This window comes from Lepisma saccharinum, chromosome 3 (assembly GCF_977018435.1).
Source record: "Lepisma saccharinum chromosome 3, izLepSacc3.1, whole genome shotgun sequence".
Classification (NCBI taxonomy): Eukaryota; Metazoa; Arthropoda; class Insecta; order Zygentoma; family Lepismatidae; genus Lepisma; species Lepisma saccharinum.
The window spans coordinates 74,444,052-74,469,571 of record NC_139231.1 but is presented as its reverse complement, the minus strand read 5'-3'; the positions used below and the strand labels follow the sequence as shown (position 1 = coordinate 74,469,571).

General features: G+C 37.4%; 1 protein-coding gene across 2 annotated transcripts; it reads left to right on the top strand.

The window, feature by feature from the left end:
- Nucleotides 1–1,765: 1,765 nt before the first annotated feature.
- On the top strand, nt 1,766–25,236 carry LOC145985148 (BTB/POZ domain-containing protein KCTD3). 2 transcript variants are annotated; one of them, XM_083118811.1, is made up of 12 exons: nt 1,766–1,868; nt 3,305–3,618; nt 6,504–6,932; nt 7,934–8,027; nt 13,479–13,672; nt 14,502–14,705; nt 15,833–15,949; nt 16,597–16,736; nt 17,256–17,442; nt 18,362–18,458; nt 22,655–22,836; nt 24,359–25,236. In XM_083118811.1, exons 1-12 carry the CDS (start codon nt 1,783–1,785, stop codon nt 24,577–24,579), a joined length of 2,265 nt encoding a protein of 754 aa, XP_082974937.1. In that variant the 5' UTR covers nt 1,766–1,782; the 3' UTR covers nt 24,580–25,236. The 2 variants fall into 2 exon arrangements, with proteins under 2 accessions (XP_082974937.1, XP_082974938.1); XM_083118812.1 differs by having other exon boundaries at nt 1,766–2,111.
- Nucleotides 25,237–25,520: the final 284 nt, after the last annotated feature.

Below are 25,520 nucleotides of genomic sequence, written 5' to 3'. Positions count from 1 at the left end.
CGTTTCCTCTAAGTAGTAAATACCGAAAAAAAACTTTGGCATTTACGTCTTATGCTCTCCCATGAATATTAGGGTAGGGTTGGTTAGGTTAGGTACAAAACCAGTAGGAAATTGTTCCTTGTACATGTATGTCAACATCGTAAGGATGCTTGTTAACAGTTAACTTTTTTTTGCCAATTTTGGAAGTTAACATACAAAATCACACATATACAATGTATACGTTTCTTAAAAGATTGGTATTACGTCTTATGTACTACTAGGTATGTAGTTTCTTGCAAGGTTATTATTGTAAATGTGTGTGTTTGTAAAAAACACACCACTATTCGGAAATTGTTCCATGTACGTACATATGTATGAACTGTACGGTAAGAGTAGCTACTGCTAAATATTATACGTGCATTCTTTGCCAGTTGTTATTCGGAAACAACACATTACTTGTTTATTTGCAATGTTACATTCACACCAATGGCGATGGTTACAAATTACCAGGATTGCGAAAAAGCAACTGATGCATGGTGTACATTTCGTTTATTGCGTTTGGTTGAAAAAAATTGTTACAGCAAACACACATTCATTTATTTGGAACGGCATTTTAATATAATTTTGCAAGCATCAAACGCATTACTTTAACCTGGTTTTATTTTCTGTATCCGCATGCACTCAAATCCTACATACGAAATTAGTGAAACTGCTAATGCTAATATCAATATACAACATTTTCGGAACACACACGAAAATGACCATCTAATATTCAGTTCTACACATATATTTACAAACGTTGCTTTATTTATTGCCGTTCCTGGGATAATTAACAAATCTGCCTTTTTTTGCTGTTATTTGGTAATGCAAAACATGCAGCAAACTTTCGCAATTTGCAACAGCTGATCGAGACTTTGCCATTTTATCAACTATAAAAGTGTAAACACAGATTATACTAGGTGCTGCACGTATCTGTTGGCTGCACAGTGTACTGCTTTTCCATGTTTACCTGGCACTTAACGCGTTAGGCGGAGCCCCGACCGCCACTTACGTTACACGGGACTTTAAGTGCTAGGTAACGTTAGGCGGACATTGAACAACCGCAAAATGGTGGTAAGTGGGGGATAAGACGTTAAGCGGAGATGGTGCAACCGGCCCTAAGTACGCTACTACTTAGGGGGTGTGCAGGACAGATTTTTTTGGTCGGGATGGGAAATTCTTTTAATCCCGACATTCAGGACGGGAGAAATTCGCAATTTCCCGACAAAGTCGGGAAATGTTCGAAATTTCCCGAAGCTCTGGAAATCTCGAATTCTAAATCATTTTTAACTTAAGTGATTGGTTTTGCATTTCTGTAATAAAAACAAACAATTTCCGAAAAGTTCCAGACACTGGCAATGTAGAAAACGTCCAGAATTAACAATTTTTTGAAATTATCATTCAGTATTTCCCGACTGCTCGGGATCCCGAAAAGTCGGGATCGGGACGAGAAATTTTTTTCCCGATCCTGGTCCCGACTTTTCGGGATCCCGCACACCCCTACTGCACTGTGACGATCATCCATGTTCATTGGCAAACTAGACGTAAAGAGTTTCCGCTGAGTGTCAGCATTTTCTCTGCATGCCTTATGTACACAATGCGAAAGAATGCTTAGACGTTATGCACTTTTTAAGCATTCTTTCCGCCCGTGTGGACCGGGTATTCTTACTGCTGACACGCGCCTGGCTGCACACTCGGCCTTTGTTTATGTATTATGAAGAAGAAGAAAAATGTACAAGTTAAAAGAAGAGGAGGAAAAAATGAATGTGGCACTTTGTGGAGGTCTCCGTAAGGAATTTACAGCTGTGTTTTTTAAAAGTAGCACAAAGCAAAAACTCGATGTATTTAGTGTACGTCTTTGGCAGAGCCGCTTGTTTTTTTCCGTAAATCCAAGATAACATTTTTAGTAGCAATGCTACTTGGCTATTTCCTAGCTGACGTATGTCAGCCAACATAAGTTGAAGTGGGTGAAGTGAACTTTCATATATTTTTTTTTTGTTCCTTGAGGAATAGCAGGATAGTTTATATTTTAAGATGGCAACACATTCAACATACAGTGGAGATATTGTTCATCTCAATGTAGGTGGAACAAGGTAAGAACCACACTAAAACAATTATAAAAAAAGAGGTATCTTGAATTCGGATTGACTACGACATGTTTACATCAAATTCAAATCCTTTTTGGAAAATTGAATTCATACAGAATTGTACAGTTCTCATGTATACATGTATATCTACACACCAGTGAAAATCTGCAACGGATCGCTGCAACCCGTTCATATCTACAGACTGTTTCACTTTTCTTAATTTATTCCACTGTTTGTTGTGGTGTGGGTATCGGTGATTGGAAAACTAAGGCTGACTGATTGCTTGAGATGTTTTTTTAAGTCCACTGTATGCACAGTAAGGCTAATCGGGATTGGACATACAGTTTAAAGTGAGATCCTGAGGCACACTTATGTGAGTTCACGTATTTGCAAAATATAATTTTATTGCTTGTAACTTGAAAACTTTGTTGACTGTAAAGTGTAGAAAATAGCTGACAATAGATGTTCACTCAAGTTTTGAAAAATGCAAATGATGGAAAAAAATGCTTATAGTTTAAAAAATTATGGAATTTTAAAGGGTGTATGTGGATGCAAACATTTCTTTCCTGATTTTGTAAGACTAGAGTGACATTTTTGTTTATTGTTACATGTAAAATTAATGCAAGGCTCCCACAAGAAATAATTTTGGCCCAAGTTCCTTTTGTTTTATTGCGATTTTGTTGTGCTACAAATGCAATTTTAACATGGTTGGATTACAATTTACTTCTGTTAACACATACTGCGGAGCTTTAGTGTTTACTTAAGATTTTGTTCAATATATGCTTTCGTAGTTAGGTTAGGCAGGCCAGGTTTAGTTCTCTTAGCATTAATATAAAATCCCTAAATGCATTCTACTAAGGTTCCTATTTACTTCTACATTGATTCACACTAGTCTATGATACTTACAGTCGCTTGATAACAGAAAAAACATTGTCCATGGGAAGCACGCATGCTTGCTTAAGGTAATTTTGAAGTTTACCGTTTTTTCAATATAAATAACCTTTTTTCGAAATCCAAACAGTGCTCATTACTTGAAGGAAGGTTCAAATCTCGTGTGACAATGATTCCCAAAATTCTACGATATTAGTCTTCCTGCTGGGAGAATTTGAAAAAAAAAAAATCATAAAACAATTGGAAACGTTACCGCATATGCTATTAATTGTGATATCATGCTATACCATAATCAATTTCCATTCCAGGTTTTCCACATCACGCCAGACACTCATGTGGATACCAGATTCCTTCTTCACAGCATTGCTGAGTGGAAGGATATCAAGTTTCAGGGATGAGACCGGAGCAATATTCATTGATCGGGATCCGAAGCTGTTTGCCACCATTCTAAATTACTTACGAACGAGAGATATTGATCTGAAAAGTGTTGACATTAGAGCTCTTCGACATGAGGCTGAGTACTATGGAATAGCTCCACTGGTGAAGCGACTTATCCTGTGTGAAGATCTGAGTCAGTCATCTTGTGGGGATGTGTTATTTTATGGGTACCTTCCTCCTCCGTGTAAGTTTTCATTCCAAGAGCTTCCAAATTTTGAATATTGTACAGTCATGTACACTTCTGGGCTGTAAAGATTATGTTGAAAGCCAATTGTATCCTCACAACTGAGAAATGTCCATGACTGTACAAGGTGTGCACAAAGCCCCCTATGAAAAATTCTTAAATTTTGTATGTGCTTCCAAATTCATTGCAAATTGATAATAAAAATAAATTTACAACATACCTTATTGTGGTTGTTTGAGAAACTCATAGTTTTAAGTCTCTTAGAATTATTTTAAATATACAAAGTGGTCCACAATTGTGGATACACCCGTTTGATGCAAACACACATGGGAAAAACATGAATCAAAAATCGTGATGCATGATAAAAGAATGGGGAAAACTTTTTTTCAGTGCACAGACATTGTAGTATTGTGCCAAGAACCCAAACTCTAGAACTGCATCATTAATTACATTCAAAGTGATAACATCATAAATAAAATTGACCCTAATTAAAAATTAAAAAAAAGACAACAAAAAAACTTCTGTACATGTTATTTAATTGCATGGTAATGATTAGAGGATTATACTAGCACCAAGATATCTGAAACTTAGGAAAATATGCAAACTACAGGCTTCCCCATGACTTGAACTACTGACACTAGGACCATTGTTTCCATATCAGTGTTTCAGATGCGGTTGTGGATCTGTACTAAATATTATATACATTTGCAACAGTATGGAATTTTTATTATCAGTTCATAATTGCACATGTGTTATTTGTATATTTGGTATTAATTTTGTGATACTCTTATTTACATAAACAGGCTGTGACATATTTCTCCAATTGTATCATTAATCTTATTTATGTAAAGACAAAATTAGTACACATTGTGTTAGGCTTGGGACATATTAATTAATACTGTATTGGTATTAGCTGATGTATAATATATTTCTATAAATAACCTGTAATTTACTTCTAAAGTCTGCCAATTATTTATATTGTTAATAAATATGCCTTGGTTTTATTAAGCAAACATCTAAATATTCACTTTCTTTTTGTAAGAAAAAAATTATGCAATCATCTGGTTACATACATTGTTAAGAAGGTGAATGAACTATACAGGTTCTTCAAGGATTGTTCATAATTTACGATTGAGAATTATTATAATATTTATGTTGGTACTTTCTTGGTATTTGCATCATAAACATTTCAAAATTATTTATCTTTAGTTTAAAGTTCTTACAAGCACATAAACTCATTTTTTGATGCAATGTTTCGAGAGAACACATGATCCCTTCATCTTACATTTATTCTTAGTTTGAATAATCAAAGTTATATAATTCTACAATACAAGCAATATGTACATAGAAGAAGATTATATATTTCAAAATATCTGGTTATTTTTATGATACAAAATTTATAAGAGCCACCTGCCTACATGCTTTCTTATGGAGCTGCATATTCAATTGAAGTTGTGAACTTAACCTTTACAGTCCTGATTGGTCATATGCTGACCGATGGCATTTTTGGCCAAAGTCCCGATCGGTCATGTGCTGACCAATGGAACAGAACCATTTTTTGTCACCTTGCAACCCTGTTCATTTTCTATGCTCATGACTCGAAGTGCGTTGAACTTGAATCCAAGAGTCGATACACATTGACAGCAATGCTGGTGCTCTTCAACTCCCTAATGACGGCAGCTGAAGCTGCTAAATTTTCACCTCCTCTTTGTCGGTGCAGTAAAAGAGGCATCGAATGACAAAGCTCATAGAAGTGAGTTGGGGTCGTCGTAGATGCTTGTTTACAATCTCATGCCGAAGCAGACCATGGTCGGAGGGGGAGGGGACATTGTTGTCATAAGTGTTTGCGGCGATAACTCCTCAGCAGGTGAAATGGAATTTGCACAATGCTTGCTTCAGAAGACAACCACTCCTTCTTCGGAAGGAAAATGAAAGTGGGGGGCATAAGAGGTAGGATGGGTGGCTAAAAATAACTCTTGCACTTCATTGTGCATGTTGCCAACCCTTGTCAAGAATAACTCATGCACTTCATTGTAAGTGTTGCCAACTCTTGTCGAAAATAACTCATGCACTTCGGTTTTTTTTTCCTTCGGATGGCAAAAGGCATTAGGAACAAAACAAATATTGAATTATAATGTAGACATGTGGTTGCAAATAGGACATAGAATTTGTTCCTGTACCATGTCTCAACAGGGATGGGAAGGGGCAAAATTTTGTCTTTTTTTTTTTTTTTTTTTTTTTTTTTTTCATATTTGAAGCCACGAATCATAACAAATACATACACATAACAACACTTCGTCTTTTCTGTGTCAAAGTACATTTTATTCTTAGTAAAATGTTTCTTGTTTCACTAAATTATCTGGAATATCTGCATGTCCAGATATTATTAGAATAATTAAATCAAGACGACTTAGGTGGGCAGGCCATGTGGCACGAATGGGAGAAGAAAGAAGAGTTCACAGGATTCTTGTTGGGAAACCTGATGGTAAGAGACCTGTAGGAAGGCCAAGATGAAGATGGAGGGACAATGTTGAGATGGACCTAAAGGAAATCGGTAGGGATGGAAAAGAGTATATAGATCTTGCTCAAGATAGGGACAGATGGAATTCCTGTGTTGCTGCAGCCATGAACCTTCGGGTTTAAGAAGGCTAGAGAGTTAGTTAGTTACTAAATTATCTGCCATAGGAAGGAAGCTATAACGATTTTTACTAAACCTTACAAAACTTGTTTAAATGGCCTGGGACAGAGGTAAAACTTGCATAAGCACCATGGGACTTTAAAGGTTAATGTTTGACACCTTGTATCAGATTGTTGTATTATGGTAGTGTTGAATAATACCCATTACAGCAGGCATGAAAAACAAAATTTTCCTTTCTGTTTTACAGGCATTCCTTTACAAGACCCAGCTGTCGCTTCTACATCAGGGGATGTTCATGCTACTCGCACGGCTGACTCTGCAAGACCAGGATCAATAGTCCGTGTACCAGATGGTGCCACCAACGCAACCGCTCCACCTCCACCACCCCCTCCTGCTCCAGCCCCAGCACCTACTCCTGCTCCCTCGATACCATCTGCTCCGTCACATTCTCTCGCACACAATCATTCTCATCCTCGACCTTCCCATTCACGAAACTCGTCGCTGGATCTTCGAGTGTCAGGCAACGTTTCTCGGAGCTCCACGGATCTGCGGAACATGGGACGGACTAGTCATTCTCGTGCAGCTTCTTTGGATCTACGGCATGCTCGGAATTCCTCAGCAGATCTCAATAAGTTGTTTAGGAATGATGTGGGATTGTTGTTTGGAGGGCAACAGGGTAATAATATACTTATTTATTTTTACTTCGCACGTTAAGGTGCAATAGATTCCAAAAGTAGCCAGAGGCAAATTGGCCATCTCCAAGTTAAATCAATCTGTTTTCTGCAAATGCGAGAGTACTGAAAGGAGATAAAAATAACAATAAACAGAGCATGACATCCACTTCAGCTACAGTAAAATTAAATTCCTTGAAACAACATAAGATGTAGCTTGTATTCAAGGATTTCCAGGTTTGATCCTAGTGGAGCCGCATTGCACAGTGGTTCAGATCCCATTTTTAACTGTAGATCCAGTCCGAATTCGCATATCTGAGTGCAAAGTAGACTAAACACAAACATCATAATATGTAGAATAAATAAAAAAGAAACAAAAGTAGCAATGGACAATTTGTTTTTAGCCATTTACTGTATGCTACACTTTCAAAATAACATTTAAGTGTTGAGGTATTTATAAGGTTATGTTCTGAAAGTTTTATACAATTATTGAATTCTTTATAGAATTTTGGATGATTTTATTGTCATTAAAATGTGATATGGCCTTCATGTTAGTGTGTGTGTGTTTAGATTCAGTTATATTTGCGGAAGTGGTTGATTTTCAATCTTGCCTGAATGCTGTAGGGTACAAGTTCCGACCTCGTCATGATGCTCTTCATCAATTTCATACAATTATCACTCATCTTTGTCATTGCAATTAGCCGAAAAGTGGCAGAAAAGTGATGCTAAATAATAAAAATAGAAATACAGTGGAACCTCAATTAAATGTTTTTTAGGGGACCAAGCTGAAGAAAAATAAAATACAGGAAAATTTTATAATATTTGTATATGTTGGGACCATAAAGATTGAATGTATAATGCAGGGAAACGTAAAATCGGTGTTCCACTGAATTCACCTTACTTCCATTCTTCAGTACAATTTTGCACTCAGAATCATATAAGTTGCAGATTTATCTTGATGGATTGATGTTTTGAGTACATTTATACAGTTTACTTTTTATTTCAGTATCTGGATGGACAGATCCTCTTCGTGTTCAAGTAATCAAAGCTCATCACAATTGGATAGTAGCTGCCTATGCTCATTTTGTTGCTTGTTACAGGTAAACAGCAATAAGTGAAATGTGTTGTACACTTCTACATGTAGTACTGTTGATTCAAATATGCCTATAATAATATATTAAGATATAAGTTTTCCATTAGAACTATCACAACAATCTACAAGAGTTTTCCTTTAAAATATTCATAATTGAACACAGGATGGTCATTTAATCACAAAATATAATTTTTGTAAATTTGAGAAATAAATTTGCATATTTATAAGTCGTGGATATCATGGAGAGAAGTCAGCCTGTAAAAAGTATGTGGGACCAGTCAATTTGAAACCCCTTTTTTTGTCCACATGGAAAATCTTGCACCCATGTGAATCATAGGGTGGAAAGTGCAGAATAAGGCAATGAAACCTAACACTACTAAAAATGTATAAATAGTAACACTGTGTTCTCTTGGAATTATAGCCTCCCCACGTGGTGGAGTGGTTAGCACATCGCACTACGACAGGGGTTTATCCAGGATTTTTCCCTTGGGGGGGGGGTGTAAGTTTGGGGAAATTAAGTGCATATTTTGGACCGTTTTAAAAATGTTCGCCCTCATTCAATTTCTTCAAGGATGTTTCTAGAGATTAACCCCCCCCCCTTCCCTTCACATAACGTTTCAGAAGAAAAAAGATGTCAAATACAGGAAAAGATGGAAAATAGATTAATGTTAACATTTCAGTTTAACGTTTCGAGTATTGCTTTCCTTCCAATAATGTTTAGTACTTCATTTAATCAATCATTGGACAAAAAACAAGGGATGACATTAAAAACACAAAATTTTAAAATGTTATTACCAGGAATCATTTCATGCAATTCTTAAGCTAGTTATAAAGAAATGAGGAATACTTGCGCAATATTTTAACTGTATTTGTATCGTTCTTGCCGTAGGTGTAACTCGGAGTTCAACTTGGGGGTGCCCAATTGAAATATCAGTGAGAATGCATTGCATGGGTGTGCGCGCACTTGCCTGTCTGAAGTAGTAGTAATAAATGCAGTAGACTTAAATAAATTATGACACTGCCAGCAAAACGAGCAAAGAAATTTTTAGAACAATTTCTTTGCAAATTGATTATGCATATTATTAGTTAAACATAGTGACAGTATCCCATGATATTTACTCTTTACAATCTTGCCTTGCTCGTTCGTTGAAGACTTCAATATGAAATTCCTTGACCGATTTCATTCAAAAGCAATATCTGGTATCCATCAAACGTGCATCCCAACTTCCCACTATGTTTTAACGTCTTCATGGCCATGCTCTAAATATATCGAGTTTCATTACTTTATTTCAGTTTGTGAATCATCGTTTAAACAGAGATTTGAAAACACCAGCAGAATTTGGAACTCACTCACTACATAGAACTATTAAAATTATACATGCATATTTTCTGTTAGAACAGGAGGGTACAGGGGGCATGTGGTAAGGTAAAGAGGATGCCGAACGAGCAAAGCAAGATTGTAAAGAGTAAACATCTTACTGTCGCTATGTTTAATTAATAATATGCATATGCATTATACCCTTACAAAACTTTGGAAAATACGCTTGGCACTTTTGAGAGTTTATCTTTCAAATACTAAATGAGAGACTCTAGGGAATTAGGAGTCACGTGCCTCTCTGCCTTAAAAGAGAACGAAATAACATGTACAAATAAACGCATGGCATGTTAACTGCAAAAGGAAGGCAAGGAATTTTCACTTCTAAATTGAGGCAATGTTTAATTTTATTTTCAATTATTTAAAAATTGAATAGCATTTCTTTCACTATCCAACACAAAGAGCACAATGAACCAAACAAATTTTCTCTCTCCACGTTTTCCAGCAGGCAGTGGCAAGCGCCGTTCTGCCCTCACTGGTGCGCCTATGGTCAGATATAAATTTGGGACTTAATGTAAATTAAATTTCTTTTATGTTTAATTCCTTACACTCAGGCCTGTAGCCAGGAATTATTTGTAGGGGGGGGGGGGGCAACGTCAATCCTAGAGGGGGCAAATTTTTAATATGTTGTGTCGCATTGGCAGATAGCTATAGCAGGGTACACAGAGACACTTGACACCTCCCCCAAAAGAGATAAGTAACAGAAAAGGGATGATATCTTGAAACTGCAACGGACAAAAAAAAAAAAACTTCGAACAACATCAAATGGCTTTTTTTCGATAATGACCTTTCCAGATTTGCAAAGAATATAAAGTTTGACATAAATAGGCTAATAGGGACTGTAACTACTTGATATTTACAAGTTGATAATGTTAATAGGAATAGACGATTAATGGGCCTCTCTGAAGAACTGATTAAGGGAGCCCTTTATAAATCATGCTTCATAATGATTCCCTCTAGTTTCCTGTATGCAAGATTTTTCCGCACAAAGGAATCTAACGAGAATCCAACAACACCATTGTGTTCTGTTATGCAAGATAAATCGAATTAATTAAATAATAATGGTTACATATTATCTACACTTTGATGAACTATGTAAAAATTTGTAATACATTTTTTTTGTACTTGCTAAAATATGGGTGTCCACCACGGACTCTATTTCCTTCAAAGGAGAGACTCTTGCATCACTACAGACAATGTTTGCCTACTGGTTACGTTAACCATTTTGCAAAATATTGTGTGAATTGTATTATATTATAGTTGAAATACATGTTTTGACACCTGACAAACAAATGGGAATCCCTTGATTGATCAATGACTTCTTCGATTACAGTGTCATCATTAATATTTCATATTAAGTTTCATAGAAAGAAATTGTTTTAATAGGGCGCTAATAATTTTACGGAGCACCATGGCATTCTCTTTGATATTTTTTTCATATAGATCGTTCGGCTCCCAGGGCCGACTCCCACCGCCCCATATAGCTATGGCCGTGTACTTGCACTATAAGAATAGAAGGCATTGCGAGCGAAGTGAGCAAGAAAATTTTACAAAATGTATTTTTATTTGTATAAAATTTGAAAACCCTGTGGTTGCGGCACTGTTTATGAGTGTCTCTTCATCAATTTCACGTCATCATTCATTGTTGCGATTAGCTATAAGAGGCAGAAAAGCAACGCTAAGTAACAAAAATCAAATATCCACTCCCTCTGTACCACATGAATCACTATTACCAAAAAGGACATTTTTCCCTCCCAATCCTGATACGACATTATACTGAATCCCCCACATGTTCAATAATCACAAAATCAATAAGTGTGTTTGTTATGTTGCTAGAGTAATTCTAAAGATTAGTGAGAATTGTAGGCGTTCTGTATTTTTCACAGCGGGGGCAAAGCAGGCTCTCAGGCGGGCAGTTGTCCCCTGCCCCCCTATAGCTACCTACGGGCCGGCTTATACTTCCTTTGCTTCCTCTGAAAAGTTGAATAAACTTATACATGTCATTCTGTCAGGGACCGACTAGATACAAAGAGAAAGACAATTTTTACTAAAGCTATATCTTTGCAAACTGACAAGAACTTTAATTTAATAGGGTGCCAGTAATTTCACAGGGCACCACGACGTTAACGGCTTTTCTATTTTTATCCGTTTTGCTTGTTCGGCACCCCATTTGTACTTAGCGCCCAGGCAAGCACCCCACGTGGACCCTCTCCCTTTTACAACTCTCTTTCTAATAGTATATAATTTCTTTTACAAAGGTAAGAACTCTTGGAGCCACAAAAATGGTCATCAACTATAGACGTGAATGAATCACTTAGGTTCTTCATGAAATACTTGCCATTTTATATCGAATACTCGGTCAGTAAATTTTATATTGGTACTTTATGAATATCGGTTGGAAGAAATTATACCTACATATAGTGTCACTGCTTTTCTACTCACCACTTTCGGTTTCTTTCTGTCTGGTTTTTCATTTTCTCTATCTTCTTCGACAGTTTTGCAGTAAAGTTTCAGACATTGTTATACGAGTACACTAAACAGAACGACAACACACGAAAGGAGATGCTACACTGAGACTGACCTAAGGCATTTGACTGTTCTTTTTTCTACCACTCCAAAATCATTCATCTCGCCAAGTTACAGAAAATAGTGTTGCTAACCATAGTAACAGAATTCACTACAAAGAGTCAAACCTGTATCTTTGAATTTCTTCCCTTACTTTTATTGTACATTTTTCACATGGAAGAATCGAAAGGAAAATGCAACAAGATGTAAATCTCATTGACTCAGGGGTTGAATAATTGAATTTATGAATCTGTAACATATTTAAGAAATATATAAGGTATTCAAACGCTGAACTGTCAACACTGTGCGCGGAATGTGCTCCCTGGAAGGAGGGCGAGAGGTCAGTTTGACATTTTCCAGATGGCAGTGTCCCTTCCCTAGAGCTGACCGAAGCCTTGTCAAGGAAGCTGCTGTTTCCAACAAATGGCCATGCTCCACATTTCACCCTCCTTCCTTGACAATTTGGTTTTAGTTGATCGAAAGGTCCATTGGACTACGCTTCTTCAGCTACAAATGATTCCTTTCTGTTAATGTTGAAGTATTTTCATTGTATTGTTGATATAAACATCCATATTTACACACCCCCTGTAGGGGGGTGTTCCACTTTTCTGCTTGGGGGGTGTTCACCAAAATTTGGGGGGGTGTTAGGGGTGTGTGGATAAATCACTGCACTACGACGCCAGGGGTCCCGTGTTCGAATCCAGGTCTGGATGTTTGTGAGTGTCCATTCATCCATTTCATCATATCATCATCACTCATCCCCATCTTTGCAAATTTGCTGTAAGTGGCACAAAAGGTGAAGTAAAATAAAGCAAACCAATCTTAGAATTATAGTGTCAAGAGAACCAAACTTAACATACTAGTGTAGGAGTGAGTTTTTGATTGGTGGACATTGTGAATTTACAGAAGTACAAAGCTGAACTGGAACGTGGAACTCCAGCTCAATCATGCCTGGAATCCACTCCTCCGTAAAAGCATGACATCTGCTAATAAGACACCGGATTGATCCAGAGTGAACCAATCATATGGCAGGGTCAATGCTCTGCCTCCTCATCCACTCATATTTATTCTTAAATTTGGTCTCCAAGCGACATTCACTGATTAGAGCAATGCGTTCATTCTGAACATTGGACTCCAACGCAAAATTAACCTGACTTTCAACCCAAGAACACTTGTTTAAATACAATGTTATCTTAATTATAAAACATGCAAATTAGAGGTGAGAGTACCACTTGCAGATAGTAGCACTAATGTGTATCCCAGGTAAAAGTCAGCACACTTGTTAGAAAGTAAGTGTTAATAGATTGTAGTGTATGCAACAGAAAATCATTCTGCACAAAAGATGCAATAAGTTCCTTCAGTAAGTGCTTGTAGACCTGTAAATAATTTGATGTATGTAGAAAAATGTACTTATATAATAATAGCATCATAATAAGTCAAATCAAAATGGTATTTTCAATACAGAGCGTTAGAAACTATATTCAAATGAACTGAAATTGTACATTATTGTTTTAACAGGCTCAAGGACTCCAGTGGCTGGCAGCATGCATTTACAAGTCCTCACATTGAGAGCTGCATTGAAAGGGTTGCCATCAATGCCAAAATGGGTCAAGGTTCCGGTGGGGAGGCAGCTACAAAAATGGTGGCTATATCTTACGGCAGCCAAGTTAGACTTTGGGGCGTGTCTGAGGATGGCACAAGAAGTAATGTTGGTGAGTAATGTTAGGATTACTATACAGGAATTCTGAGAAGTATGTGGGGAATATTGGTGATAAGAATTCTGCATGGAGTTTCTTCATAAATGTGAAATATTAACTGTTATTAAATTTATAATATTTATATCATATGTAAATTATGTTGTAAAAGTACAGTGGAACCCTATTTTACTTTATTGGGTTTTACATTTTTCTGCATTTTAAGATTTTTGAGCTTGGTCCACTGAAAACATACAATTGAGGATCTACTGTAGTGTAGTAACATTCCTCTGCCTCTTCTTCATTATTGTGAACAAATCAATAAAAAGAGCTAATAGTGGATTCATTGATGGAATTGGGGTCCCGGGTTCGATGCCTGGTGGAGGAGGGGTTCGGATCCCACTTTAAACTGTAGGTCCAGTCCCGATTAGCCTTACTGTGCATAAAGTGGACTTAAAAGACCAAATCAATCAGTCATTGGTGGGATTTTTCCATTATAGTCATGAAAGATAATGGCAGCCAGAGCATGGTGCTGAGAACATCATCTTCATGAATGTCCAAAATCCTGAATGTGTGGGGCCTTCCTGTACATCCCCCACATGCCTTCAGCATGTGCAGAAGGTGGGGTGGCTATTTTTTTTACCTATTATTAAGTTTTATAGGACCGTAGTTATTGAGTTTAAACCCTGGAAATGTTGATCTTGGGCTGAACCAAGATTTATTTGGTTATTGTAACAATTATTTCATTCAACTATATAGTGATTCACTCACCCTTAAAAATTACAAGTAAGGTTATATTTAAATGTCATGGGTTAAGAATAAAATGTCACGATAATCTTGATTTCAGGAATTTTTAATCTTCATGTGAGAGTGGAGTATTTATTCTTCATTGGGAGTCAGCTGGTAGCATTGTCTCCCACTGGAAAGATAGGAGTGTGGCATGCAATGACCCAGCACTGGCAGATTCAAGACGTCGTTCCAATTGCTTCCTTTGATACAGCTGGTTCCTTTCTGTTGCTTGGCTGCAACAACGGTGCAATTTATTACATAGGTATGAACTTTATTTTGTGACCTTCTTAAAAATGTTGAATTATTTTGTTAGTTTTGACTACATTATCACAGAGTAAAAACACTGGCACTTTTGATTGAAATCTCATAACAAATATAAGGTTCCCACTGAGCTGGAAAACTCTGGAATATTAAAAATTAGTGCTGAGCTGATGTTTAGGTATACCTGGTACCATTGATGGTAGTATTGTTTGGAATACTGGCGTATATTTTCCAGAGTGCAGGTGTCTCGTGAAGTCTCCAAAAGAATGCCACATGACACTTTTGCAGATTAATAATTATCCTGAAAATTATGCAAAATGAATAATCTTCATTATTTTTGCAAGAGAATTGTTGGGAGAAATGAATTTTGTGATTAAATATACAGTGGACTCTTTTTAATTCATACTTGGATAATTTTGAATTACTCAGTCATTCCAACAGAAGTATATTACGCTTGAAATGGTCTTTAATGATACATGTTATTGTTAATTTTAATTTTGGATAATTTGAACGCTTTTCATGTCCCCTTGGAGTGTGAATTAAATAGAGTCCATTATGTATCTCATGTGAAATTATGAATATTGAAAAACAGAACTTGGGTAGGTTGATAGTACTATATAGTTCAAATATTAAACATATATAAATATTCTGATCCACTTTAAATTGTTACAATGTTTAAGTATCATTATCAGTTTACAGTATTAAAAATTTTTTGTTGTAAATGTTTTGGGTCAGTGATTTCATTGTTCTTCTGTAAAACTACAAGCAAGTGCTCTCAAAGAGATCAGTCATGCTAGGTTGGCATTTATTTTAAATATATGCACTCGATAAGTTGAAAGCAAATGCTGACCTAACCTGGCAGATCTCCCAAGATATAATGTTTGTATCATGTTACCAGCAAAACTTCAACTCTTGCTGTAAACCTAGTTGTAATAAGTTCAAAACACAACAGAATGGTGTGGAAATTTATTATAAAATACATACATGGAAAAGTCTGGGAATTTGTTTTCCCAAAATAAGTGGGAACCCCTGTTATTTCAGTATGAAAGTCAATATATTCAAGAAGGCATCAGATAAAAGAATTAGTTTTATGTTTTTCTGTTTGTAGTAACGTTTCTTCTCTTCCAGATATGCAGAAGTTTCCTCTTCGGATGAAGGATAATGATCTCTTGGTAACGGAGTTGTATCGTGATCCATCAAATGATCCTATTACAGCTATCTCAGTGTATCTAACACCTAAAACAAGTAAGTGAATATCAATTACCACGTGTGTTTTGAAATTGTCAAGAACTAGGACTAGGGGATTTCAGCTTTCAGACTGAAGTGACAAGCTATAAGTAACTCCCACATGTGTCCTTTGGAAACAAACCTACAGATAAAAATGCAACTTTTTTGTATTGCAAATGCAAGCAGCACACGTTGCTTATCACTTGTGTGTGTGTCGCTTGGACTGATCAGTTTTGTGAGTAACGTGAATCATGTCACTGTGGTTGTTGGTTGTGCATGCACATTTTGGGCCCTGATGCTTGTTCTTCGTAGCTTGTCACTTTGGTCTGAAAGCTGTCTTTAGAAACTGCTATATTTTAATAATGTAATCTAAGTGTACCACAGAATTAATGAAAAACACACAATTTGCATAATTCACGATACATATAGGGATACTGAAAGTGTCAATCTACATTTGTATTCAGACACATGGTATCAATAGTGACATGTACATAGTAGTTTTTTTTACAGAAATGCTGAAAGGATTCTGAAGTTCCTTGTGACATTTAAGAGACCTAGCCATGCCTCCTCAAGTTTAACAGGCTGACTAGCAAAGAGCTTCACTCCCTTCTCACAATACTTTCGCTATAACTATTTCTAACTTACTTTTCCTCGTTCTCTTATAGGTTTGTGTGGAAATTGGATTGAGATAGCTTATGGTACAAGCTCAGGAACAGTTCGTGTGATTGTTCAGCACCCTGAAACTGTAGGCCATGGTCCTCAACTTTTCCAGACGTTCACGGTACACCAGAGTCCAGTAACCAAAGTAAGTTCAACACTGTGTGAAATTTATTGAGAAATTAATTTTGAGTGAACATGTCAAATATAATACCATATTGAAACTGTCAAAGAATTACTGTTGTTAAGAAATCATTAAAACTAGTGCTGAGCAGATACTATTCCCAATTCTCAATCAATTGGTACCTATGCTTCAAAGTTTAACATGTAAGTATTCCCTGCTAATATATGCACCAAATTGCCAGCATTTTGCTTTAAATGTTCAGGAATTACATTGGAATATTAAAGTAACTGTCATTTAATCTCAAAGTTCATTTTTCACACAATACTGGTGCAAAGAAAATGATCATGTTGAATTTTGTATAATTTTGAGGATAATTAGATTTCATGAAAGTGTAGCGCAACATTTTAACAGACCCCACAAAATACCCAACACCAGGAAAATATCAGCTGGTAACCATGAATTTATTTCAACTGATGTGGCATCAACTGATTCCAATACACTGGCACTTGTTTTTTTACATATTTTTAAATTATTTCTTTAAAGGTTACCTTATCAGAGAAGTTTCTGGTGTCTGTGTGCAGCGAATATAACCATGTAAGAACTTGGAGTGTGACTCGTTTTCGTGGCATGATTTCAACCCAGCCTGGGTCAACTCCTGTAGCTTCATTCAAAATTGTGTCTCTCGAAGAAGTAGAACCAAACATCAGCTATTCTGCTGGAAATGACTGCGGTAAGTACTTGCTGACTGCAAAATTTTTACAAAATGCATTTGCTATTCTTTACCTGAATATTCTGGAAGTTTAAAAATAAGGCATTTTATTCTGTATTTTCTTTCCCTTCAAAATCTCATACCTACAAGGGTTGGATAAAAAGTAATGGCAACACTGGTATAATTGCTACTTGACTGTATTGGCAGAGGAGCACGTGTTACATTCCTTCAATGTAATCGCCCCCCCCCCCCCATCTCTACGACCTTCTGCCACACGTATGGAAGGCATCGTACACCGTCAGCGCGTCCATCTCTGTCGATGTCCCGCAGTGACCGCCCTATAGCACGTATGATGGCTTCGCGCGTCTCGTAGTGCTTCCCGCCCAGTGGTTCCTTCATTTTGGCAAAAAGGTCGTAATCACACGGTCTCATACCGGTGAATACGGCGGATGTTCCAGTACCTCCCACTACCAGTTATGCAGGAGTGCCGTCACAGTGTTCGCAGTGTGACACTTTGCATTGTCAAGCAGGATGATGGGACACCGTGCCAGAACGTGCCGTCGCTTCCTTCTTAATGCGAGACGAAGGTGGTGTTGCAAGAAGGTGCAGTAGTAGGCTGCGTTGACCGTCTGCCTAAGAGACGTTGTTCTTCTTGCCTAAACATATTGTTAGGGCGCTTGCACTCTCGTCCTCTGCTTCAGAGCACTGCTGTTTTTGACTGAATAACATACAATCGCACCCCACTCACTATACTTCCTCGTCTGACATTCCTTTATCAACCACGAAACGGTTGTGGCACTGTGACTCGCCCCTTTCACGGGACAGCAGTGTTGCCATTACTTTTTATCCAACCCTTGTACATACCTAGTAGAAAAATTATACCTAATGCAGAAAATTATTATTGCTTTCATTTTTAAATATTTTTTTTTCTGATTTGTAGGTCCATTTGGTGAGCAGGATGATGAACAAGTATTTGTTCAAAAAGTTGTTCCAGAAACAGATCAATTATTTGTAAGATTGGCTTCCAATGGAAAAAGGTAATTGTATGTGCATGTTTATTTTTTTCTATGCTCGATGGGGGGGAATTGCTACAATAGAGGAGCTGACATCATGGTCTTGTATAGGGAAATATATGGGATCCAATTTAATCAGTGATTGTATCCAATACTTTCTGCTCCAAAATTGTATGGCAAAAGAGGATTTTGTGATAAAATTGTAACTGTTATAATATTTTATCTCTTATATATATGTTACTTTATGAATTGCTTCAAATGAGAGAAGGTGCCATGTGCAGAAAAGTGCATATAGTTTGTCGAGATACATGCGAACATTAAGAAACAGTACACACCTTAATGTAGGTCTTTCCTCCACCGTCAGTTGTGTGATGATACCACCAACATTGTGAACAATCGTTCTACAACACAGCTTCCACTGCATCAGGGCTCGTCACTTGTTGATATGTCTGTGTGAAGGGTATAACACGAATTGATGTTTTCTGCTCCATTGATTGGGAAAACCTGAGGAGGTTCTTGCTATATGACTTGATGCCTTACCCATATGAATGCGAACGAATGGTGTCCTGTCCATACAAATGTGGTGTGTCATCACATACACACAAAAGGGTCATAATGTTCCCCTTGAAGAATGTGGCATTCACCTTTGCACTGTGGGCAACCTTATGAACGACCAACTATCCTTCATAACAGAGTTGAGCAATAACCACGAATCCCTTTGGGAAACTTTACTTGCAGTGGCAAAAAAAATTCATGAGGAAGTTTCACATCACGTTTTCAGTATTTTATGGCTTGAGTTTCGCCACACTTTGAAATGTAGGTAAATGTATGCCTCATCCAACATCACCACAAAGCTTCATTTTCCTCTTACCAGGTGACACTTGTAAAGTTTACAGCAGTTTGTTTTCAGTCCTTTGATATGCCACAGTTGAAGAGTGAATAGGTTTCAACCACAAACATTGATAAATGGCTGCATTGCCATGTGTGGAAGTTCTATTTAGTGGCATTGCACTGCTATAACTTTCCTTTCCTGCTTGCTTATAGAAACATTACTGCACTACATATATTTTTTTTGTTCTTTACAGTTTACTAGCTGATTACCTGGCGTTGCCCGAGTATTTATTTATCTCAATCTTGTATTAGACAGGAAAATAATAAATTCTAACTATAGTGTAAAATGTAACTAATTTTAAATGTGATTGTCAATGTCACCAATTAGCTTAGCGACTCTGTAAACTATGGATTCAACACTAATCTAAGGTCATTTGTGGCATTTTATTTTTCACCCCCTCTCACCCCCCATGCCGATAGCTGATGAACTTGAAGTTGAACCGCATTGAGGGTTGCCACGAAAACTATGGATGCCACACTAATATTGGTTGTTTTCGCAACACAGCCTGAATGTTGGACAACCCGAGAAACACTATCATTGTGTAGAATTTAATATCTGTCATTTTGGATTATTTTTACATGTCACCCCTTCCCACTCCACCCCTAGGATGCCAGGGGGATCTTACCCCCAAAATATTATTTCCAGATTGCAAGTGATGTGATACGTGTATCAGGTTTGCTTGAAATTGGTCCAGGCATTCGAGAGTTATGCAGAAACAAACATACATACCCACAGACGTACATCCATTTTTATACTAGGGTGAATCAAAAAGTAAGTTACACCCGACCCATGTTTCTGTACTAAGAGAGATAAAATAATCACGCTTGGTGGCAACACTGTGTGGAATGTTTTCTTCACACACCAGAAGCAGCCGTGCTTCAGCTGGTTTAGTATGCGAGTAGTCACAGTGTGAGTATGGCACGTCGTATTGAGGTGGCATCCAACATTTAGGTGCGCTCCGTCGTCCAATTTTTGTGGGTACAAAGGCATAATTGGGGTGAAATCCATCGCCAAATTGTCGAGGTGTATGGTGAGAATGCAATGTCACACCTCAGGATCAGGAAATGGTGCCAGATGTTCGAAGAGGAATGAACGAACAGTGTGTTGGGGAGCCTGCAACTGTGAACACTATCGACAAAACGGAGCGTGTGAATGCAAACATCCTTGCCAACCGCTACGTGAAAATTAAGAGATTGTAAGTGAACTGAACATATTCTACAATAGTGTGTCTATGCTGATTCATCACCAGTTGGGTGTATCGTAAACTGTGCTCTCACTGGGTGCCGCGATTGTTAACTGATGAGCACAAAGTCAACTCAGTTGAAATTGGATGGAATTTTTACACACAAGAAATAAAAAAACTGGTCACACAATTCAAAAAGTGCTTGGAATACTTTGGTGACTATGTCGAAAAGTTAAATGTTCATGCATTTTTGTACAATAATTATTATCTTTGTAATGTGTTTTGTTTGTTTTTTGTACATGGGGGTTTTACTTACTTTTTGATTCACCCACGTATATATAGAGAAGATTGTGATGACCATAGTGACCTGCCCAAAAAAAAAAATTGTAAAATATCAAATTTCTTCTTGCTCTTTTTATAACTTCAACTTGTGTCTTTCAGCACAAAGGCAAAACAGACTTCAACTCTCTATTACAGTTAGTTCTGCTATTTTTCACATTGCTGCACATTTCATAGGGGCATGCTTAGAAAGCCCCATCTTCTTAAATTTCCAGCCAGGACAGAGGTGGCATGTAAGTGCCTTCCTATCAGGGAAAGCGTTAATTCTGCTGCAAAATTGTAGGTGGAAAAAGTGTACTACTTTACACAGGAATAAACTGAACAAGTTCATTGTTTAAGCATATAATTTTTTCACTTTTCAAAATATAAGGACCTTACATTTCCTAATGGCAATCCTGTGTAGAGATATGCAGAGAGCAAATATGTTGGAGCAGGGAGGGGGGACCATGATTTGTACGTGGACTTACTGCAGTTTTTACTGACTTTTCATATTGAATATAACATGCAACTAAATCGGCATGGACTCTATGTGATCAGAAGTATCCGGACACCCACCTGAAAATAAAGTACAAGTTGGGCAACCCTCCATCGGGAACACTGGCAGTCAATACAATGTTGGCCCACCCTTAGCCTTGATGACAGCGTTCACTCTCACAGGCATACTTTCAATCAGGTGCCGGAAGGTTTCCTGAGGAATGGCAGCCCATTCCTCGCAGACTGCCAAAATGAGAAGAGGTATTGATGTGGATCGGTGTGGTCTAGCACGAAGTCGGCATTCCAAAACGTCCCAGATATGTTCTATGGGATTCAAATCAGGACTCTGCGCAGGCCAGTCCATTAGTGAGATGATGATGTCGTCAAACCACTCCCCCACAAGCCCTGCAGTATGGATGGGTGCTCGGTCGTGTTGAAAGACACAATGGTCATCCCCAAACTGGTCTTTGTGGGTAGGCAGCATGAAAGCTGTTAAAATGTGAATGTAAGCTTGTGCAGTGACATTGCCATGTAAAGCAACAATGGGGCCAAGCCCACTCCAGGAGAAACATGACCAAACTGTAACCCCGCCACCTCCGAATTTCACTGTCTGCACTGTACAGGATGGTAGATGTCATTCACCAGGCATTCGCCACACCCACACCCTAACCATCAGATTGCCAGGTTGTGTACTGTGATTCATCACTACATACAACGGTTTTTCACTATTCTATGGTCCAGTTTTGACGCTCCTTGCACCACACGAGGCGGCGTTTGGCATTTGTCTGTGTGATGTTTGACTTATGGGCAGCTGCTCGGCCATGGAAACCAAGTTGTCGCACCTTGCGCCAAACAGTAATGGTGCTTGGAGTAGATCCTGATGCAGTTTGGAATTCCTGTGTGATGGTGGCAATGGATGATTGACGATAATGTTGTACGACCCTATTCAACACTCGATGGTCTCTGGAGGTCAACATAGGAGGTTGGCCTGCACGCTTTTGGGTTGTACACATCCCTTTACTATAACATTGGAAACAGTGGACAGAGGGATGTTTAGGAGGGTGGATATCTCACACACAGACTTCCTACACAAGTGGCACCCAACCAACAGACCACGTTGAAAGCCTGCGAGTTCCTCAGACCATCCCATACTGCTGTCTCACACTGTCTGCAGACTACTGAGTTCGCTGACTATGTGTTCTACGCGGTAGATGGCAGTACTGTGTCGCCCTCTATGATAAACACACGTTTTGCAGTGTGTCCGGATACATTTGATCACATAGAGTATGCATGATCTCACACCAGATTTACACACTGTGTTTTTCCTTCCAGAGTGTGTGTGATAAAGTCGGTCGATAATACAACCATTACTTCATTTTGTGTCCATGAGTGTGAAGGCTCCAGTCGTATGGGGTCAAGACCACGTCGCTTCATATTCACTGGTCACAGCAACGGGGCCATTCAGATGTGGGATCTCACCACGGCCTTGGATCTTGCAACCAAGGGAGAACCTGGTGGGTATTGCAGTTTCATATAAACACAGTGAGGGTGCATAAATATTACCAGGCAAATTGTCCACCTATAGATATTTTTTAATTAATAAGCTTGTAAATAATGTGCGTCAGAGGTCATCAACTGCTTGTTCGCGTTTTATATTGATTCCTGAACCTTGCATTGCTGAAAGTAAAGTGAATGAATGCAGTGATGGACAATTTACCAGGTAATATTTATGCATTCCACTGTATGTTTTTCTTGTTAGGTTCTTGGTAATCTTTCCTTTAGTGGTATGATGAACCTGAGTTCTTTGCAAGTGTCCCAAGTTTGAAGTAAGCTGCTGTCAATACAATATCATGCCAGTGCTATAAGAAATAAATTGCTAATAGGTGCCATCACAAGGTAGGGGAGGGAGGTTGCCCGAAATACAACCAGCCATTCCTCTTCCACTTTATCCTTGTCAAACATGAATGGTTTATTAGCCTCCTTATTAATGTGTGTGTGACAATGCAATGGGTCTTCTCTTGGGAAAAGAAACTACATATTTACTTTATAAAACATGAGCATAAATAAATTATACCTTTATTCTCATAAAATAAGGAGTGAAATATTCAGGTTATGCAGGATGTGTAATGGAAACATAATGGACTTTCAGCACCTGAAAAAGTAAAACTGATCACAGTGCCAATAATAAATTAGAAAGAAATATAAAAGGTATTAGAATTATAAAAACAAAAAAAATTAAATAACAATGAATTTGGAAACCTTTATTTCACTTGGGTACCAACACTTAGGAAAATAAATAATCAAGACAGTAACATGTAGTGATAAAAAAATGGCACTTAAGCGTAAAAGCTGGCAACAGTGAGATTAAATAATTTTTGTTACAATAAATAATTGGACATCTTGGAACTGAATTCAGCAAACTATGTAATATGCAGTACAGGTGTTGTTTTTCCAACTCCATTGGGTCTGATGTTACAAATAAGAAGTTTGTGAAATGTAACCTGTTAAAAAGTAATTAATGTGTTGTTTATAACTATATATAGTTGTAAATACATGATAAACTAGCACTCTTTCAGCAGAACTGTTTTTTCATATTTCTCGTGTATTTATCTACTGCTGCGTCATTCATTTCCCAAATACAAATACAGTGAATTAACATTAAAAATAAAGTTGTTTAAAATATAATTGCAGAATTATGCATTTAATTACAGGTTAATCCAATATATCAGATTGGTAAATTTATCATAATTTTACCAACGAACTGTTACACTGATGTGCTTACATGAGCCAATCCCAGTAGTGTCTGTTTGTTCCATCCTGCATTTATACATACCTAAATTAGCAGAGTATGCTTTGCTTCTTTCTTTCTTATAGTTTATAACATGTGTCATAAGTATTCTTAATTCCTGAAATACTGGAAATATTGTGGAATCTTAAGTTCCACTTTATTGGCCTCAGTATCAGAAATCATTTGTGAGCTTATGTGTGCCTGCTATCATTGAGAACCTATGGTGTAATCATGAAATTTATTTTCAGCAACCCAAACATCTGGAGGACCCACAGCTGAGGAGCTTCTGAAGCTACTGGACCAGTGTGACCTGAGCAACTCCCATTGCTCCACACCGTGCATCTCTCCTTGCCCATCAATGGCTGCAAACGCCGCTGCGAGAATCAAGGCGTCAAACGTTGCCTTTCTGAATCAATCCCAGGAACCACAAGATTCAGAGGCTGACGACAGACATGGTGTTCACTGTTAGCACATATCATCTACTTTTATTTATTATTATTATTTTTATATATATATGTATATATATACACACACATATTATTTTTGGTATTCAATAAGTACGAGGAAACTTTCTTTCTGGTAGACAGGATTGTTCGTGTACTATGGTGGTGTATCCTGGTCACTGTGATATATAAAGTCTTAAAGATATTGACACATGACAAGTAGCAGTTGGAATATTTGAGCCAAAGATGGTTGTACGTAATGCTTTTGCCATTGAGATGAAAATTCGAGATTTTTGTGTATTAAAATAATTGCTGTTACCTTTAGTGCAGATGAGCATTATTAATTCTTCCACATCATCTGCATATCAAGATTCCTCAGGGCTGTGATCCACTAGCAGTGTAATTTGTCTGTTAACATTTTCTTTGGGATATACATGTATCTAAATGTTGAAAAGTAGAAAGCATATTAATTTATGTGAATTTTGTAAGTGTTGTGCCCCTTCATGTGTGTAGCGTGTAAAAATTATTACATATCCTTAAAGTGTAAGTTAGTTGGACATGTTCCATTGTTTTATACCGCTTTGAGTTTTGTAAGAATGTGATGTATTAAAGCTGTTGTTTTTACTTGCATTATAAGGCAATTGTTTCTAACTGAAAATTACCAATATTTGATATCATAAAAACTGTGTTTTATTTCAAACTGTTCCTCATGGAGAGGTCAAAGTCAAAGTTTATTTCTTTAATAAACTTTATGTTCATCATGTTTAATTTGTTGCTAACCTTAGATATAGATGCAAACATCCAGTGCATTTTTTTTGTTTGTGTTTTTTCTTTTTTTGAGCATACACAATGCACTGAATGTTATAAGAACATGAAACTTTGTCATATAGTTAAAAGTTTCTAAACTCCACAGGTAAAATATCAACATTTTCTCACGTGCACTGCTTATGTCAGTTCTTCAGATATA

Coding starts and splice junctions, on each gene's coding strand:
- LOC145985148 (XM_083118811.1), top strand. CDS start 1,783: ATGTGGCACTTTGTGGAGGTCTCCGTAAGGAATTTACAGCTGTGTTTT. Junction 3,619..6,503: donor TGGGTACCTTCCTCCTCCGT/GTAAGTTTTCAT, acceptor TCTGTTTTACAG/GCATTCCTTTACAAGACCCA. Junction 6,933..7,933: donor GTTGTTTGGAGGGCAACAGG/GTAATAATATAC, acceptor TTTTTATTTCAG/TATCTGGATGGACAGATCCT.